At 43.1% G+C, this 19,426-nt stretch overlaps 1 protein-coding gene across 1 annotated transcript; it reads left to right on the forward strand.

The window, feature by feature from the left end:
* The first annotated feature begins 988 nt into the window (after window positions 1-988).
* LOC311101216 (SH3 domain-binding protein 1-like) lies at window positions 989-19,363 on the forward strand. Its single transcript, XM_084142324.1, has 18 exons — window positions 989-1,185; window positions 5,389-5,431; window positions 5,570-5,674; window positions 5,771-5,847; window positions 5,940-6,051; window positions 9,070-9,146; window positions 9,309-9,396; window positions 9,503-9,571; window positions 9,709-9,799; window positions 9,966-10,102; window positions 10,257-10,365; window positions 10,487-10,568; window positions 10,686-10,766; window positions 12,257-12,370; window positions 12,722-12,819; window positions 13,081-13,243; window positions 13,375-13,730; window positions 17,634-19,363. The coding sequence occupies exons 1-18, from the start codon at window positions 1,139-1,141 to the stop codon at window positions 17,885-17,887; spliced, it is 2,103 nt and encodes a 700-aa protein (XP_083998450.1). The 5' UTR covers window positions 989-1,138; the 3' UTR covers window positions 17,888-19,363.
* The last annotated feature ends 63 nt before the right edge of the window (window positions 19,364-19,426 follow it).

A 19,426-nucleotide genomic window follows, 5' to 3' on the forward strand; every position in this document is an offset into this window, starting at 1 on the left:
CAGACCAGAGAATCTTGTTTCTCATGGTCTGAGTCCTTTAGGTGCCTTTTGGCAAAATCCAAGCTGGCTGTCATGTGCCTTTTACTGAGGAGTGGCTTCCGTCTGGCCACTCTACCATTAAGGCCTGTTTGGTGAAGTGCTGCAGAGATCGTTGTCCTTCTGGAAGGTTCTCCCATCTCCACAGAGGAACTCTGGAGCTCTGTCAGAGTGACCATCGGGTTCTTGATCACCTCCCTGACCAAGGCCTTCTCCCCAATTGCTCAGTTTGGCCGGGCGGCCAGCTCTAGGAAGAGTTTTGGTGGTTCCAAATTTATTCCATTTAAGAATGATGGAGGCCACTGTGTTCTTGGGAACCTTCAAGGCTGCAGAAATGTTTTGGTACCCTTCCCCAGATCTGTGCCTCGACACAATCCTGTCTCGGAGCTCTACGGACAATTCCTTCGACCTCATGGCTTGGTTTCTGCTCTGACATGCATTGTCAACTGTGGGGCCTTATATAGACAGGTCCAATCAATTGAATTTACCACAGGTGGACTCCAATCAAGTTGTAGAAACATCTCAAGGATGATCAATGGAAACTTCGAGTCTCTTAGCAAAGGGTGTGAATACTTATGTAAATATGGTATTTCAGTTTTTTATTTTTAATACATTTGCAAAAGTTTCTACAAATCTGTTTTTGCATTGTTAATATGGGGTATTGTGTGTCGATTTATGAGGAAATGTTTTTATTTAATCCATTTTAGAATAAGGCTGTAACATAACAAAATGTGGAAAAAGTCAAGGGGTCTGAATACTTTCCGAATGCACTGTATATATTATGTGATAATGTTTCACATTGATATTGAAAAACCCCTCTTCCCCTGCTGCTGCTTCAGTTGAGGCAACTTCCTCTTCTCTCAGACCTATGTGTGACTGAGAGGCGGTTGAACACAGTCACAGAGCACATTTCCGAAGCAAGAACAAATACTGCTGGATGACAAAGCAGCACACTAACAACACACACAGAAGAAAACCACTTGCAGTGGTGTCTGCTCAACAAAATAATACAGACACTGACTTGGTGACACATAACTGAGGACCTGGCTGGAGTCAAGACAGAGGGATAGTTTGTAAGAGGCGGGTTGACCCCTATGCAACCATGCTGAAATCTTTCAACCTCTTGAAGCAGCTTGGATCTGTGGGGAAGTAAGTACTTTCATGTGCCATTTTGGACTTTTGTTTTGTTTTTGGGGTATACATTTGTGAAAATACAATAGCCTATTCCTTTTCAGTTCTAGTACAATAGTTATTTTCAAAGAACTTGGAACTAACTGCATAGAATGGAGAATACAATCGTGAGACACTATACCGCTAACCAATGCTATCAAGTTTTGTGACAATCTAAACTCCAGTCTGATTCTATGTTCTAATCTTAGTTATTTTCACCATGAGCGTCTGTGGTTGAAAGGATAACCTTTAGACAAGCTTTTGGTGAGTGGGGAGCCTGTTTGGTAGAGTCCACAGGAGGTTGGTGGCACCTTAATTGGGGAGGACGGGCTCGTGGTAATGGCTGGAGCAGAATCAGGGGAATGGTATCAAATACATCAAACACATAGATGCCATTCCATTTGCTCCCTTCCGGCCATTATTATGAGCCGTCCTCCCTCAGCAGCCTCCTGTGGTAGAGCCATCTGAGTTCTGCGTAGGACAGGGTATCCTTGGTGTCTGAGGACAACCACAGAGTTTATGATCATCATGCCACCCTTGGTATGAAAGTAGGAGAAAGAGTGAAGAAGACAGGGTTGCATGGTGTAGTGAGAATAGTGGATGTTCATCTTGATGAGTGAGAGAACAGTCATAACATTGAATAGTTATTTTGGAAGGTGTCACAGCGAGATAACGTGCATCATGTCTTACTTTGTGTGTGGCCTGTGACACAATGGGTTAAAGCAGAGCCATATATTTAAGAGAGTTAGGCCAACTTTTAGAATGTAGAATATTGTTCTAATTCTAGACATTCAGTTACATAGCATTGTTTAAATATTCCCCATGTAATGTTAATGGGGTGCTAACATGGCTGCTATAGAATGTTGAAGTGTCATATAAATGCATCAGCCAGAAAATGACTGGCCACCCCTCAGAGCCTGGTCCTCTCTAGGTTTCTTCCTAGGTTCCTGCCTTTCTAGGGAGTTTTTCCTAGCCACCGTGCCTCTACATCTGCACTGCTTGCGCTCTGGAGTTTTAGACTCTGTTTCTGTATGTGCACATTGTGACAACTGCTGTTATATAAAGGGCTCTATAAACAATTGTGATTGATAATGCAGTAATACGTTGTCCCAACTCTCTAAATATATGGCTCTGGGGGGTTAAAGGGTAAACTTGAGGGCACATCCCGCCAACAAGATTCATATCTACCTCAATTACCTCATACCCCTGCACATCGACTTGGTACTGGTACCCCATGAATATAGCCAAGTTATTGTTAATCATTGTGTATTTATTCCTCGTGTTATTATCTTTCTCTCTGCATTGTTGGGAAGGGCCTGTAAATAAGCATTTCACTGTTAGTCTACACCTGTTGTTTATGAAGCATGTGACAAATACAATTTTATTTGAGATTCCCCTGTACCTTAAAGAGTTAACTGTGCCCCTGACTGTCCTTTGACCCAGTAATGTCACATTTACAAAAGCCAATCTGTACATGTGTACAGTGAGGGAAAAAAGTATTTGATCCCCTGCTGATTTTGTACGTTTGCCCACTGACAAAGAAATGATCAGTCTATAACTTTAATGGTAGGTTTATTTGAACAGTGAGAGACAGAATAACAACAACAAAATCCAGAAAAACGCATGTCAAAAATGTTATAAATTGATTTGCATTTTAATGAGGGAAAGAAGTATTTGACCCCTCTGCAAAACATGACTTAGTACTTGGTGGCAAAACCCTTGTTGGCAATCACAGAGGTCAGACGTTTCTTGTAGTTGGCCACCAGGTTTGCACACATCTCAGGAGGGATTTTGTCCCACTCCTCTTTGCAGATCTTCTCCAAGTCATTAAGGTTTCCAGCCTGAAGTTTGGCAACTCGAACCTTCAGCTCCCTCCTCAGATTTTCTATGGTATTAAGGTCTGGAGACTGGCAAGGCCACTCCATGACCTTAATGTGCTTCTTCTTGAGCCAAACCTTTGTTGCCTTGGCCGTGTGTTTTGGGTCATTGTCATGCTGGAATACCCATCCACGACCCATTTTCAATGCCCTGACTGAGGGAAGGAGGTTCTCACCCAAGATTTGACGGTACATGGCCCCGTCCATCGTCCCTTTGATGCGGTGAAGTTGTCCTGTCCCCTTAGCAGAAAAACACCCCCAAAGCATAATGTTTCCACCTCCATGTTTGACGGTGGGGATGATGTTCTTGGGGTCATAGGCAGCATTCCTCCTCCTCCAAACACGGCGAGTTGAGTTGATGCCAAAGAGCTCGATTTTGGTCTCATCTGACCACAACACTTTCACCCAGTTCTCCTCTGAATCATTCAGATGTTCATTGGCAAACTTCAGACGGGCCTGTATATGTGCTTTCTTGAGCAGGGGGACCTTTCGGGCGCTGCAGGATTTCAGTCCTTCACGGCGTAGTGTGTTACCAATTGTTTTCTTGGTGACTATGGTCCCAGCTGCCTTGAGATCATTGACAAGATCCTCCCGTGTAGTTCTGGGGTTCTGGGCTGATTCCTCACCGTTCTCATGATCATTGCAACTCCACAAGGTGAGATCTTGCATGGAGCACCAGGCCGAGGGAGATTGACAGTTCTTTTGTGTTTCTTCCATTTGTGAATAATCGCACCAACTGTTGTCACCTTCTCACCAAGCTGCTTGGCGATGGTCTTGTAGCCCATTCCAGCCTTGTGTAGTTCTACAATCTTGTCCCTGACATCCTTGGAGAGCTCTTTGGTCTTGGCCATGGTGGAGAGTTGGAATCTGATTGATTGATTGCTTCTGTGGACAGGTGTCTTTTATACAGGTAACAAACTGAGATTAGGAGCACTCCCTTTAAGAGTGTGCTCCTAATCTCAGCTCATTACCTGTATAAAAGACACCTGGGAGCCAGAAATCTTTCTGATTGAGAGGGGGTCAAATACTTATTTCCCTCATTAAAATGCAAATCAATTTATAACATTTTTGACGTGTTTTTCTGGATTTTTTTGTTGTTATTCTGTCTCTCACTGTTAAAATAAACCTACCATTAAATTTATAGACTGATCATGTCTTTGTCAGTGGGCAAACGTACAAAATCAGCAGGGGATCAAATACTTTTTTCCCTCACTGTATGTACGTGTATTATGCTGCAGATCAGCTAAAATATGTAATTGGACACCCACGTCAGGTTGTTGATACCCACGCTACCCTGGCTGATAGCTGAGTGTGTCTGCAGCAGGTTGCAACAGACCATGGAAGTTGTGTGTTTGCAGGCCTCTCTGCCACTGACGTGTTTCAGACTATTAATAATCCCTGCTAACAAACAGGGCGGCTGCAACAGAACAGAGCTCTAACCACAGTAGAGGAGCACCTGCCTACACTGTTCTCACTTTGTTCAGAATAAGTGAATGTGACCTTAACTATAAAAAAACACACAGATAGAAAGACAACTATGGGCTTTTGTTTAGTTGAAGAAGAAAAAAACTGTTAGAAAATGCTTGGGCTTCACGGCTACACTGCAGCTGTTTCACTGCTATAAAACTGCTCTCTATGAGATGCTGCTGAAACTTCATTGCCATTGTTTCATTCTCTCTCTCTCTCTCTCTCTCTCTCTCTCTCTCTCTCTCTCTCTCTCTCTCTCTCTCTCTCTCTCTCTCTCTCTCTCTCTCTCTCTCTCTCTCTCTCTCTTTCTCTCTGCCTGTCACTCACTCATCACTCACTCACTCACTCACTCACTCACTCACTCTCTCATCCCCACCTGTAAGTAGCCTAAAACAGTAAATAAAGGATTTGAAAACAAAAAATTTCTGCCCCATGTGGGATTAGAACTCACAAATTTAGCAGACCACCACCAATCAGTCATAGCAGCTGGGAAAAAATACAGCTAGTTGACATGACCACCATTGTCATCTATTAATTTTTATGATGGATGTAGATATGAATATAAATGTATAATCCTCATAGCCTACATGTTTTCTTTCTTCGTAAAAGCACATAGATGTGCATGAAACGGTAAGCAAAAACGTTGCATTTGGTCATATGCGGAATTGTGCCTTACTGCCTTTTTGAATTTTGTGTAACGTCAGTAGTCTAGTCAAAGAAGCATCATGCAAAATATACTGTATTGGCACACTCCACTTACCAAGTACATTGCCAAATAAGACTGCAACACACTGCAACACAAATATGGCCTGAAAGCCTTTTTTATTCTTATCAACAGGTCACAGGATGCCACTGACCTTCTCACAGAAGATCTGGTTATGGTGAGTTAAGGCTGATGATAAAGGGGGATAGTGGTGGCTCAGTTCACTACGTGAAGAGTTTTCTCAGTGAATACATTTGTACCGAGCTCAGTGTGAACATAAGACACGCTCTATATCTGTCATTTTCATTGGTCTAAGGTGGAGCAGCGGGTGGAGCCAGCCAAGAAGGCAGCGCAGGTTATTCACAAGAAGCTGCTGGGCTGTCTGCAGAGTCAACTAGGGCTGGACACAGAGAGACGAATGGTAAAGTCTGCTCTTTGACCTTTCATCCCTTACCCTCGACTTGACGTCCCTCTATTATGATTATCAATACAAAATTATCTCGCTCTCTCTTTTTAGAAAAAACTCCCTCTCATGCTGCTCTCTGTTAGCATGGCTGAGAGCTTTAAAGAATTTGATCCAGACTCTTCTATCAGGTACTTTAAGTAACCAAACCATTTATTCAATCATCCAAATTATCAGTTGAACATTCATCAATTAATCAATCAGTCTATTTCCTCTCTGATAGGAAAGTATTGGAGATGTGTTGCTTCATGGAGAGTCATCTGGCCGCAACACTGGCTGACTTTGAGCTGAAGCTGGAGAAGGAGGTTTTGGAACCTCTCAATAAACTCAGTGAGGTAAGGGTTGCGTTAGCAAGAGGTATTCAGCCACTTTTGGATTAAAATTGAAGTTTGTGATTATGTAGTATTACATATGAATACTTTAAAAATATATATTATTATTATTATTTAAAAAAATGTATTGGCCCATCCACCCCCCCTCTTCGGAGGACAAATGTAACTTTGTTTTACATTTTGTTTTTTTACAGCTTTTTTTGTTACATATACACTACCGGTCAAAAGTTTTAGAACACCTACTCATTCAACGGTTTTTCTTTATTTTTACTATTTTCTACATTGTAGAATAATAGTGAAGACATCAAAACTATGAAATAACACATATGGAATCATGTAGTAACCAAAAAAGTGTTAAACAAATCAAAATATATTTTATATTTGAGATTCTTCAAATAGCCACCCTTTGCCTTGATGACAGTTTTGCAAACTCTTGGCATTCTCTCAACCAGCTTTACCTGGAATGCTTTTCCAACAGTATTGAAGGAGTTCCCACATATGCTGAGCGCTTGTTGGCTGCTTTTCCTTCCCTCTGCGGTCCGACTCATCCCAAACCATCTCAATTTGGTTGAGGTCGGGGGATTGTGGAGGCCAGGTCATCTGATGCAGCACTCCATCACTCTCTTTCTTGGTAAAATAACCCTTACACAGCTTGGAGGTGTGTTGGGTCATTGTCCTGTTGAAAAAGAAATTATAGTCCCACTAAGCCCAAACCAGATGGGATGGTGTATCGCTGCAGAATGCTGTGGTAGCCATGCTGGTTAAGTGTGCCTTGAATTCTAAATAAATCATTGACAGTGTCACCAGCAAAGCACCCCCACACCATAACACCTCCTCCTCCATGCTTTACGGTGGTAAATACACATGCAGAGATCATGCGTTCACACACACCGCGTCTCACAAAGACCTAAAATCTCAAATTTGGACTCCAGACCAAAGGACAAATTTCCACCGGTCTAATGTCCATTGCTCGTGTTTCTTGGCCCAAGCAAGTCTCTTCTTATTATTGGTGTCCTTTAGTAGTGGTTTCTTTGCATTAATTCGACCATGAAGGCCTGATTCACACAGTCTCCTCTGAACAGTTGATGTTGAGATGTGTCTGTTACTTGAACTCTGTGAAGCATTTATTTGGGCTGCAATTTCTGAGGCTGGTAACTCTAATGAACTTATCCTTTGCAGCAGAGGTAACTCTGGGTCTTCCATTCCTGTGGCGGTCCCCATGAGAGCCAGTTTCATCATAGCGCTTGATGGTTTTAGCGACTGCACTTGAAGAAACATTCAAAGTTCTTGAAATGTTCCCTATTGACTGACCTTCATGTCTTAAAGTAATGATGGACTGTTGTTTCTCTTTGCTTATTTGAGCTGTTCTTGCCATAATATGGACTTGGTCTTTTACCAAATAGGGCTATCTTCTGTATACCCCCCTACCTTGTCACTACACAACTGATTGGCTCAAACGCATTAAGAAGGAAAGAAATTCCTCAAATTAACTGTTAATTGAAATGCATTCCAGGTGACTACCTCATGAAGCTGTTTGAGAGAATGCCAAGAGTGTGCAAAGCTGTCACCAAGGCAAAGGGTGACTATTTGAAGAATCTCAAATATAAAATATATTTTGATTTGTTTAACACTTTTTGGGTTACTACATGATTCCATATGCGTTATTTCATAGTTTTGATGTCTTCACTATGTAGAAAATTGTAAAAAATTAAGAAAAACCCTTGAATGAGTAGGTGTTCTAAGACTTTTGACCGGTAGTGTACATTTTACACACATTTTACATACATGGTACTTTTACACACAGTAATTACACAACGAAGATATTGTTTTTTGATGATACATATTACATTTTGGGCTACTCTCAGCCCATCCCACCTATCTCCGTAGACCATCCTCTTTTGATTTCCACGTGCCATATATTTTTCAACTGTGCTGTGACGTTTTACATGAATTTTGAACCTTTCTAATCGCATAGTATCCACAGACTGTGAGTTAAAGAGGAACATTTTTCCTAAGAGTATTATTATATTGTTGATTGATTGACTATGGCTTTCCAAATCGCCCAACACTGCTATTTGTAAGGATAATTTTAAAAGAATGTAGTGATTTTTCAGCCATTCCTGAAAATGTGACCAGAAACAAGCTAGATGGGGACAATACCAGAATAAATTATCTAAGGATTCTGTTTCTTCACAGCAAAATATGCAGAGCAGAGATTGTTGTGTGCCCCATATATATAACATTCTGTTAGTGGCAAGAATTTTGTATAATAATTTAAATTGAAAAACCCAATGTTGAATCAAGCGTTGTTTTGTATATCAATTCATACACCATGTGCATGGAATCGGTACACCGAAAATCTCTTCCTAGCTATTTTTGAAACTTGTATGGCGCAGCTGTCAATATATTTGTCCTCAAATGAAACTGTTATATTTTTCTATTTATGCCAACCTTTTTCAACCAATTTTGGTCTTTAATATACAGTATGGCAGACAGACAAGTTCCCTACCTTCTCCCCCTTCCACTTGTCTCCTCCATTTTTGAGTTAATGCTGCAATCAGTATAACTTTGGATTGAGCAAACATTTCCATATATTTTCGATAGCTGCAAATGTGAGCTGCAAATCAGTGAGCTGAAAGAGAACTACACCATTCCTATTCATAATATCTTTAATATATATAATACCATTTTAAAAAATGCAGGAAAATGTTTTTTTTTCAATCAGTATATTTGTGTTGAACCATAATATTTGTTCTAATATTTGTTCTGTCTTTTCTGGAGGATAATATTGAAATTGTAACCAGCTTTGTATGACTTGTTTAAGGAAGGGCGATATTTGAACACGGTTTCATTTTCAATTAACCAAAAATGAGAAGTTGTAATCTGTATAAAGGCAAAAAGGCCATTTTTTAACAAAGGATGAGCCTTTCTTAGTAATCTACTGGAGAATAACTTATGTATTAGTGAAGCTTTTAGTGAGAGGTTTAATTACATACGAATACTAACTGTTTCTATCTGTAGGAAGACCTTCCAGAGATTCTCAAAAACAAGAAGCAGTTTGCCAAACTCACAATGGACTGGCACAATGCACGCAACAAGTGGGTCACACATTCTTTGTGTTTGTATTTGACAGACCCTATATGCTACAGAAAGTACACAGTTCCTTTATACATATATAATAACTACCTTTAGTCAGTATCTCCATTGTGTCCATTCTTTTGCTTTGTGGCTTCTGATCATGGATGACTTTGCCCCTTCAGGTCCCAGGCCAGTACGGGCCCTCAGGCAAAGCATAATGGGCTGAAAGAGGAAGTGGAAGAGGCCTGGAGGAAACTGGAGAGCATCAAGGTGTTGGATGGTGTTGGATGTTACTGTTTCAGACACTTTGTTGTTTTATGCAGTAGTTTCAGCCTCTTACATATTAACTGTTTGTATGGCTATACGTTCTCTGCAGGACCAATACTCTGCAGATCTGTATCACTTCGCCACTAAAGAAGATGACTATGCCAACTACTTCATTCGTGTGAGTGTGGCCTACTAATTGTCCTCTCTTTCAAGCTGTACTTTTGTTAATTATCATGTGCTATTAGCTATTAGGAATTAGACTTAATAAAATCACAAAAAGTATAATTGATAAGTGCCTGGGTTGTGCTCTCTCAGCTGCTGGAACTACAAGCAGAACATCATAAGAATTCCCATGACTTCCTCGAACGAAACATCAGTGAGCTGAAAGAGAACCACAGTCAAACAGGTGAATAGGGTGTGTGTATGTATGTACTGTATGTATGTGTGTGTGTATTTGCAATTACAATACCCAGGCCATACTTAGTGTACATGGGTAACTCCCCCTATCCAATGTGTAGCACCCACTTGCCTAGTATTTGTCCAGTGTGTCACCAGTATGTGTGTTAACACAGACTCCCAGGAGAATAACTCTAAGCAGAAGGTCTACGGGGAGCCCCTGCTGACTCATCTGTACAACAGCGGCAGGGAGATCGCTGTTCCCATCCAGGAGTGTGTTCACATGCTGCTGCACACCGGCATGAGGGAGGAGGTGAGGACTGGGATTATTAATCTATTACATGGTATTCGTGTGAATGGGATATTATTAATTAACTGAGCAGGTGAAAGGACTCTGTAGTCAGTCTACGATAATGTTTGCCCGCTTGGATAAAATCAGTCTATCTCTCCCTCCATCTCTCTCCCAGGGTCTGTTTCGTCTGGCGGCAGCAGCCTCGGTAGTGAAGAGACTGAAGAGCAGTCTGGATGGAGGGGTCGTGAACCACAGCGAGTTCAATGACCCTCATGCAGTCGCAGGTCAGAGAGACCGTCCCTGTTGACAGTACCCCTTATTCAAGGTTTTCAAGTTTCAAATGTCTTTACTTGACAGTTAAACAACACGTAGGCATAAACAGCATTTTCTCTTTTATCCATGTAGGGGCTTTGAAAAGCTACCTGAGAGAGCTGCCTGAACCCCTCATGACCTTTGAACTCTACAATGATTGGTTTCAAGCAGCAGGGTAAGGTCTTTGATTGGTCTACATCTTAAAAGCATACAGTACATAGTGTCTTTACATGATTTCGCTCCCCCCTAATTTCTCCTCATTAAATATCTCTCTGTTCCTCTCTTTATTTAGGGAGAAAGAATTGACAGACAAACTTGAGCAGTTTAAAATTGTGCTGAAGAAGTTACCATCAGAAAACTACAACAACCTCCGGTATGTCCATATCTCTGTAACCCATAGCTCTCTCGGATCTTGACCGATTCGTGTGTGAAGTTATAAACACTCAAGAATGATGCAGGGTGTGTGATGGTGAATATCTCCCTATCTGCCCAGTAGCGGCGCTTGGGGAAAATCACTGCGGAATCCAAGCCCCCCCCCCCCCCAAAAAAAATGCTATGTGTTGTGATAATTGTGTTGCTTGCTCTATAACCTGTTAGTTCATATGCCTTGACACCGTGATATATAGGCCTAAGGTCGAGACAATTAGAAGACACAGTGGCAGAACAAATTCAACCACACATTTGTTTCATTACAAAACCGGAGAGCAACATCTGTCCGGTGAAGTCCACAAAACATATTGCATCTAACAAACAGTTACATGACCTAGAGCACGGTCAAGCAAGGTAATGTTTCCGACATTTTCGGACTACTAAACAACTATTGATTTAGAACCACAGAGAGTTGTCGCAAAGAAACAGGAGCTGCCTCCACTATTCCAGTACCATTTCAACTTCAACATTTCAACATCATCTAATCACCTATGCCAAAAATGCCAAAAACGATTTAGTTCAACCAATGTAAGCTAAATATGATGTGGCTGTCCATGGTACTGATTTATGTGTGTGTGGTGTGTGTGTGTGCAAGTAGAAAAACATGTTGACTCACCCTACTTATAGAGAAACGCCAATGCAATCCTCCTCATGTTGCCTAAACGGTCTATGACTCTGTCATACAGTACACTCTTTTAGTTTTTGTTGTCCTAGGCTACCTGGCTAAAATGCTTGCTCGCTAGCCTAACTTCCTTTCATGGGCAACGATACGCCAGGCCAGCTAGTTAACATTAGCATACTACATCTAGCTACACGTTGAACTTCCATCCTCTCAGGCCAGGGGCACAATGTATGCATTTTTGGTTGGATCTGAATCACCGTTATAATCATTGGCCAGTACGGAAAGTTAAGTAAAACCACATGTCCAAATCCCTATCTCCATCCATGGCTAATTTAGGAAAGGTTGATTTTAGCTAGTTAGCTAGCCACCGGAGGACAATGACACAACGAGATGGCTTCTGATGTGATGTGATTGGTCTGAAGCCAAATCCAAACTGGCTTCCCTTGACACTTTTTTTTGGTGTGCCGGGACCATTTTACAGCTGAGCTCACTCAGTTTAGCTCAACGCTGATTGGCTATTATTTTATATTTTTTTGTCAAGGGAGGCCAAATGTTCACTGGCTTCCCTTGCATTCAATGCTACGGGCAGCAACAATGTCATACTATTTTTGACCAGACAGAATCAGAATTGAAGGAAATGTATGAAACACAGAGAGACGAAAGATAAATGATTTTGTATGTTTTTGTCTTTTTTTCTTTGTACATTTTTTGGGGAAGCCTGGCTTCCCTTGGCATCCATGAATACACACCACTGTATCTGCCTCTCCCCCCCTCCCGCTTCACCCCCCCCCCCCCCCCCCCCCCCTTATTAGGTACCTGGTACAGTTCCTGTCTTGTCTGTCAGAGCAGCAGGCGGTTAACAGGATGAGTCCCAGGAACATTGCCATAGTACTGGGTCCCAACCTGCTGTGGCCTCGCATGGAGGGGTGGGTACTACTGACATACTGACAGAGAGAGGAAACTGAACCACCCTATTAGTCTGTCATAATAGCCCTATGTCTCAATGTTGTTCCTGGTGTCACTTTCTATTATTAAATAATTGTTATTAATCTGATTAGGTCTCTGTTTAGCTATGTCTCTGTGTTCTTTAGTACTTTACTTTAACCTATGTTTCTTTCTTTCTCTCTCTCCCTCTCTTTCCGTCTCACTTTCTCATCTCTCACCCCTCATCCCACTTCTCTTTCTTCCTTTCAATTTCCCTCTCCCCCGTCCAATTCTGTACCATCATACATTTTCCTCTTCACATCTCTCCATCAACCTCTCTCCCTCTCTTTCAGGGAGGCAGCGTTGTTGGACATGGCATCTGCCTCCTCCGTCCAAGTGATGGGAGTGGTTGAGCCTCTCATACAAAACTCCAGCAGCCTGTTTCCAGAAGGTACAGTACCACCTTCAATGTGATGTTTGTGTGTTTGAGGGAGGAGCAGTGGGAGTCCTTTTAGTGATCAGTTGATTTGCATGAAATGTGTGGAAGTTAGCCACTAGATAACTGAGAGAGCTGCCTGAACCCCTTTGGATAGTATTTTGATTAATTCACTAATTTTTCTTACTATGTTGAGCTACTGTATGTTAGGTAGGTCTATGGATTTTTTATGCAACACAGTTTCTGAGAGTAGGCCTATGTTGTGTTCCTCTCCAGAGGTGGACTTTGAGATTCCTGAGCTTCCTGGGGTCCCAGATTTGAAAATGTCAGAACCTCAACCTTCAGAGACTGGGAAAGAGAACCTTGCCAGAACTACCTCCTCCTCTTCATCATGTGCTTCCTCTTCCTCTTCGCATTCCTCTCTCTGTAAAACAGTCAGGTACCACACACACAGACTGAACAGGAATGAAACATTTCCAATATTCATAAAAAAAGGCATTTGAACAGAATTTCTATGTTCACTTTCTATTATAACAGTGTGTTATCTAACACCGACTGTCACCTCCACAGCTCAGCGTCTCAGGACAGTGGAGGTCTTTTCATCATCAAGTCAGGCTCCATTGGTCGTAGAACCACCACCTGGGGGAACCCTGCCTCAGACCCACCATGCTCAACCCCACTTAACCCTACCCCAGTCCAGACCCAGAACACGTCCCCTGTCCCAAGCCCGACACTGGTTCACAACCCATCCCCACTACCCAGCCCCAAACTGGCACCTGGCCCAAGCCTGGTTCCCTCCCTACCACCAGTGTCTGTCTGCAGTCCGACCCAGAAGCAGAGTCCTGAATCGGGCTCACTAGAATCCATCCTAGAGGCCCCACCGGACTCCCCCAGAGCTATACTGAAGATCACTTCATCATACAAACGTAGGTGGCTGTCCACGACAGGTCCATGACATGTGAACAGTGCCGCCTGGCTCAGTTGGTAGCGCACAGCGCTTGCAACGCCAGACTTGTGGGTTCGATTCCCACGGGGGACCAGTACGAAAAAGTATTAAAATGTATGCACTCACCACTGTAAGTCCCTCTGGATCTGAGCATCTACTAAATTACTAAAATGTAAAGCACATACAGTACCAGTCAAAAGTTTGGACACACCTACTCATTCCAGGGTTTTTCTTTATTTTTACTATTTTCTACATTGTAGAATAATAGTGAAGACATCAAAAAAGTGTTACACAAATCAAAATATATTTTATATTTGAGATTCTTCAAATAGCCACCCTTTGCCTTGATGACAGCTTTGCACACTCTTGGCATTCTCTCAACCAGCTTCATGAAGTTGTCACCTGGAATGCATTTCAATTAACAGGTGTGCCTTGTTAAAAGTTCATTTGTGGAATTTCTTTCCTTCTTAATGCGTTTGAGCCAATCAGTTGTGTTGTGACAAGGTAGGGGTGGTATACAGAAGATAGCCCTATTTGGTAAAAGACCAAGTCCATATTATGTCAAGAACAGCTCAAATAAGCAAAGAGAAACAATAGTCCATCATTACTTTAAGACATGAAGTTCAGTCAATATGGAACATTTCAAGAACTTTGAACGTTTCTTCAAGTGCTGTTGCAAAAACCATCAAGCGCTATGATGAAACTGGCTCTCATGAGGACCGCCACAGGAAAGGAAGACCCAGAGTTACCTCTGCTGCAGAGGATAAGTTCATTAGAGTTACCAGCCTCAGAAATTGCAGCCCAAATAAATGCTTCACAGAGTTCAAGTAACACATCTCAACATCAACTGTTCAGAGGAGACTGTGTGAATCAGGCCTTCATGGTTGAATTGCTGCAAAGAAACCACTACTAAAGGACACCAATAATAATAAGAAGAGACTGGCTTGGGCCAAGAAACACAATGAAAATTAGACTGGTGGAAATCTGTCCTTTGGTCTGATGAGTCCAAATGTGAGATTTTTGGTTCCAACCACCGTGTCTTTGTGAGACGCAGAGTAGGTGAACGGAGGATCTCCGCATGTGTGGTTCCCACCGTGAAGCATGGAGGAGGAGGTGTGATGGTGTGGGGGTGCTTTGCTGGTGACACTGTCAATGATTTATTTAGAATTCAAGGGACACTTTACCAGCATGGCTACCACAGCATTCTGCAGCGATACGCCATCCCGTCTGGTTTGCGCTTAGAGGGACTATCATTTGTTTTTAAACAGGACAATGACCCAACACACCTCCAGGCTGTGTAAGGGATATTTGACCAAGAAGGAGGGAGATGAAGTGCTGCATCAGATGACCTGGCCTCCACAATCCACCGACCTCAATTCAATTGAGATGGTTTGGGATGAGTTGGAATGCAGAGTGAAGGAAAAGCAACCAACAAGTGCTCAGCATATGTGGGAACTCCTTCAAGACTGTTGGAAAATCATTCCAGGTGAAGCTGGTTAAGAGAACGCCAAGAGTGTGCAGCGCTGTCATCAAGGCAAAGGGTGGTTACATTGAAGAATCTCAAATCTCAAATATATTTTGATTTGTTTAATTTTGTATTTTTTTTGTCATTTAGCAGACGGTCTTATCCAGAGCGACTTACATGAGCAATTAGGGTTAAGAGCCTTGCTTAAGGGCACATTGACAGATTATTCACCTAGTCGGCTCGGGGATTAGAACCAGCGACCTTTCGGTTACTGGCACAACGCTCTTACCCACTAAGCTACCTGCCGCAGTGTTTAACACTGTTTTGGTTACTACATGATTCCATATGTGTTATTTCATAGTTTTGATGTCTTCACTATTATTCTACAATGTAGGAAATAGTCAAAATAAAGAAAAACTCTTGAATGAGTAGGTGTGTCCAAACTTTTGACTGGTGCTGTAACTCATGCTAGCTAATGATATCTAATGCTTAGACAGTAGGGAAGACAATACTTATTTAGACGGTACTAAAGTCCCTCATAGCACTCATGTTGCGTTACGGTCCACCCAGCATAAGTGACAAACCACTGCCCCACTTTAGTACAAGGAAGCTGCGATCTGCAGCAGCAGTGGCTAAAATAACCAACGGCTTCTAATGACAAAAATGTCCTAGTAAATAACTGTTGCACTACCACAACCTACAGTTCTAGTTTCAAGCACTACCACAACCTACAGTTCTACACTGCTCAAAAAAATTAAGTGAACACTAAAATAACACCTCCTAGATCTGAATGAATGAATTAATCTTATTAAATACTTTTTTCTTTACATAGTTGAATGTGTTGACAACAAAATCATACAAAAATTATCAATGGAAATCAAATGTATCAACCCATGGAGATCTGGATTTGGAGTCACCCTCAAAATTAAAGTGGAAAACCACACTACAGGCTGATCCAACTTTGATGTAATGTCCTTAAAACAAGTCAAAATGAGCCTCAGTAGTGTGTGTGGCCTCCACGTGCCTGTATGACCTCCCTACAACGCCTGGGCATGCTCCTGATGAGGTGGCGGATGGTCTCCTGAGGGATCTCCTCCCAGACCTGGACTAAAGTATCCACCAACTCCTGGACAGTCTGTGGTGCAACGTGGCGTTGGTGGATGGAGCGAGACATGATGTCCCAGATGTGCTCAATTGGATTCAGGTCTGGGGAACGGGCGGGCCAGTCCATAGCATCAATGCCTTCCTCTTGCAGGAACTGCTGACATACTCCAGCCACATGAGGTCTAGCATTGTCTTGCATTAGGAGGAACCCAGGGCCAACCGCACCAGCATATGGTCTCACAAGGGGTCTGAGGATCTCATCTCGGTACCTAATGGCAGTCAGGCTACCTCTGGCGAGCACATGGAGGGCTGTGCGGCCCCCCAAAGAAATGCCCCCCCCACACCATGACTGACCCACCGCCAAACCGGTCATGCTGGAGGATGTTGCAGGCAGCAGAACGTTCTCCACGGCGTCTCCAGACTCTGTCATGTCTGTCACATGTGCTCAGTGTGAACCTGCTTTCATCTGTGAAGAGCACAGGGCGCCAGTGGCGAATTTGCGAATCTTGGTGTTCTCTGGCAAATGCCAAACGTCCTGCACGGTGTTGGGCTGTAAGCACAACCCCCACCTGTGGACATCGGGCCCTCATACCACCCTCATGGAGTCTGTTTCTGACCGTTTGAGCAGACACATGCACATTTGTGGCCTGCTGGAGGTCATTTTGCAGGGCAGTGCTCCTCCTGCTCCTCCTTACACAAAGGCAGAGGTAGCAGTCCTGCTGCTGGGTTGTTGCCCTCCTACGGCCTCCTCCACATCTCCTGATGTACTGGCCTGTCTCCTGGTAGCGCCTCCATGCTCTGGACACTACGCTGACAGACACAGCAAACCTTCTGGCCATCCTGGATGAGCTGCACTACCTGAGCCACTTGTGTGGGTTGTAGACTCCGTCTCATGCTACCACTAGAGTGAAAGCACCACCAGCATTCAAAAGTGACCAAAACATCAGCCAGTAAGCATAGGAACTGAGAAGTGGTCTGTGGTCACCACCTGCAAAACCAGTCCTTTATTGGGGGTGTCTTGCTAATTGCCTATAATTTCCACCTGTTGTCTATTCCATTTGCACAACAGCATGTGAAATGTATTGTCAATCAGTGTTGCTTCCTAAGTGGACAGTTTGATTTCACAGAAGTGTGATTGACTTGGAGTTACATTGTGTTGTGTAAGTGTTCCCTTTATTTTTTTTGAGCAGTGTAGTTTCAAGTAGATGTAAATACATACCCCAAATACTCTAATATAATAATACACATCTATAGTCCCAATAAGACTTATCCTCAACACCCAACTACCCCTTTCTCCTTTTTCTCTTTTCACAGCGAGGAGATCCTTCCTTCAACACAAGCCGCCCATCCAGAGTAAAGAGCAGGTGGCCATTACATACTCCAAACCCAGGGCCCCAGCACCTCTAGCCCCAGCAGAGGCACCCAAAACACAGCCACAACCTGCACCCAAGCCCCTAACTCCGGTCCTGAAGAAAACCCCAAGCAAAAAGGGTGCAATCAGGCCCCCCCAAATCCCACCACCCAAGCCCCCAGTACTGGAAAGCAAACAGGTGACCTCTATAGCGTAGTGAGGGGTTAGAGATACACTATATATACAAAAGTATGTGGACACCCCTTCAAATTAGTGGATTCGGCTATTTCAGCCACATCCATTGCTGACAGGTGTATAAAATCGAGCACACAGCCATGCAATCTCCATTGACAAACATTGGCAGTTGAATGGCCTTACTGAAGAGCTCAGTGACTTTCAACGTGGCACCTTTTCAACAAGTCAGTTCGTAAAATTTCTGCCCTGCTAGAGCTGCCCCGGTCAACTGTAAGTACTGTTATTGTGAAGTGGAAACGTCTAGGAGCAACAATGGCTCAGCCACGATGTGGTAGGCCACACAAGCTTACAGAATGTGACCGCTGAGTGCTGAAGCGCGTAGCACGTAAAAATCGTCTGTCCTCGGTTGCAACACTCACTACCGAGTTCCAAACTGCCTCTGGAAGCAACATCAGCACAATAACTGTTTGTCGGGAGCTTAATGAAATGGGTTTCCAGCCACACACAAGCCTAAGATCACCATGCGCAATGCCAAGCGTCGGCTGGAGTGATGTAAAGCTCGCCGCCATTGTACTCTGGAGCAGTGGAAACGCGTTCTCTGGAGTGATGAATCACACGTCACCATCTGTTAGTCCAACGGACGAATCTGGGTTTGGCAGATGCAAGGAGAATGCTACCTGCCCGAATGCATAGTGCCAACTGTAAAGTTTGGTGGAGGAGGCTGTTTGGTCTGGGGCTGTTTTTCATGGTTCGGGCTAGGCCCCTTAGTTCCAGTGAAGGGAAATCTTAATGCTACCGCATTCAATTACATTCTAGACGATTCTGTGCTTCCAACTTTGTGGCAACAGTTTGAGGAAGGCCCTTTCCTGTTTCAGCATGACAATGCCCCCGTGCACAAAGCGAGGTCCATACAGAAATGGTTTGTCGAGATCGGTGTGAAAGAACTTGACTGGCCTGCACAGAGCCCTGACCTCAACCCCATCGAACACCTTTGGAATGAATTGGAACGCAGACTGCAAGCCAGGCCTAATCTCCCAACATCAGTGCCTGACCTCACTAATGCTCTTTTGGCTGAATGGAAGCAAGTCCCTGCAGCAATGTTCCAACATCTAGTGGAAAGCCTTCCCAGAAGAGTGGAGGCTGTTATAGCAGCAAAGGGGGGACAAACTCAATATTAATACCCATGATTTTGGAATGAGATGTTCGACGAGCAGGTGTTCACATACTTTTGGTCATGTAATTAATAATATTAATATGCCATTTATTAGATGCTTTTATGCAAAGCGACTTACAGTCGTGTGCATACATTAGTGTATAGTGTATCATCTAAGCCTGTGTAAAGAAGTTTTCTTATGCTTATGTTGACTGTAACCTGACATTTAGTGTAACCTGTTTTGGGTTGCATATCAAGGCCAGAGATGTATTGGGCTTCTGCAGCCGGTTCAACTCCTAGAGAAAAAGTGCTCTGTGGTTTGAGAGCTATCATACGTCCATTATATGTTGTGATTTATTTAGTGCATGTTTTGTATTACAGTTGTATGAACGTTTTCAGACACGTAAA

This window comes from Coregonus lavaretus (genome assembly GCF_964263955.1).
Source record: "Coregonus lavaretus genome assembly, chromosome: 25".
In the NCBI taxonomy this organism is placed as follows: domain Eukaryota; kingdom Metazoa; phylum Chordata; class Actinopteri; order Salmoniformes; family Salmonidae; genus Coregonus; species Coregonus lavaretus.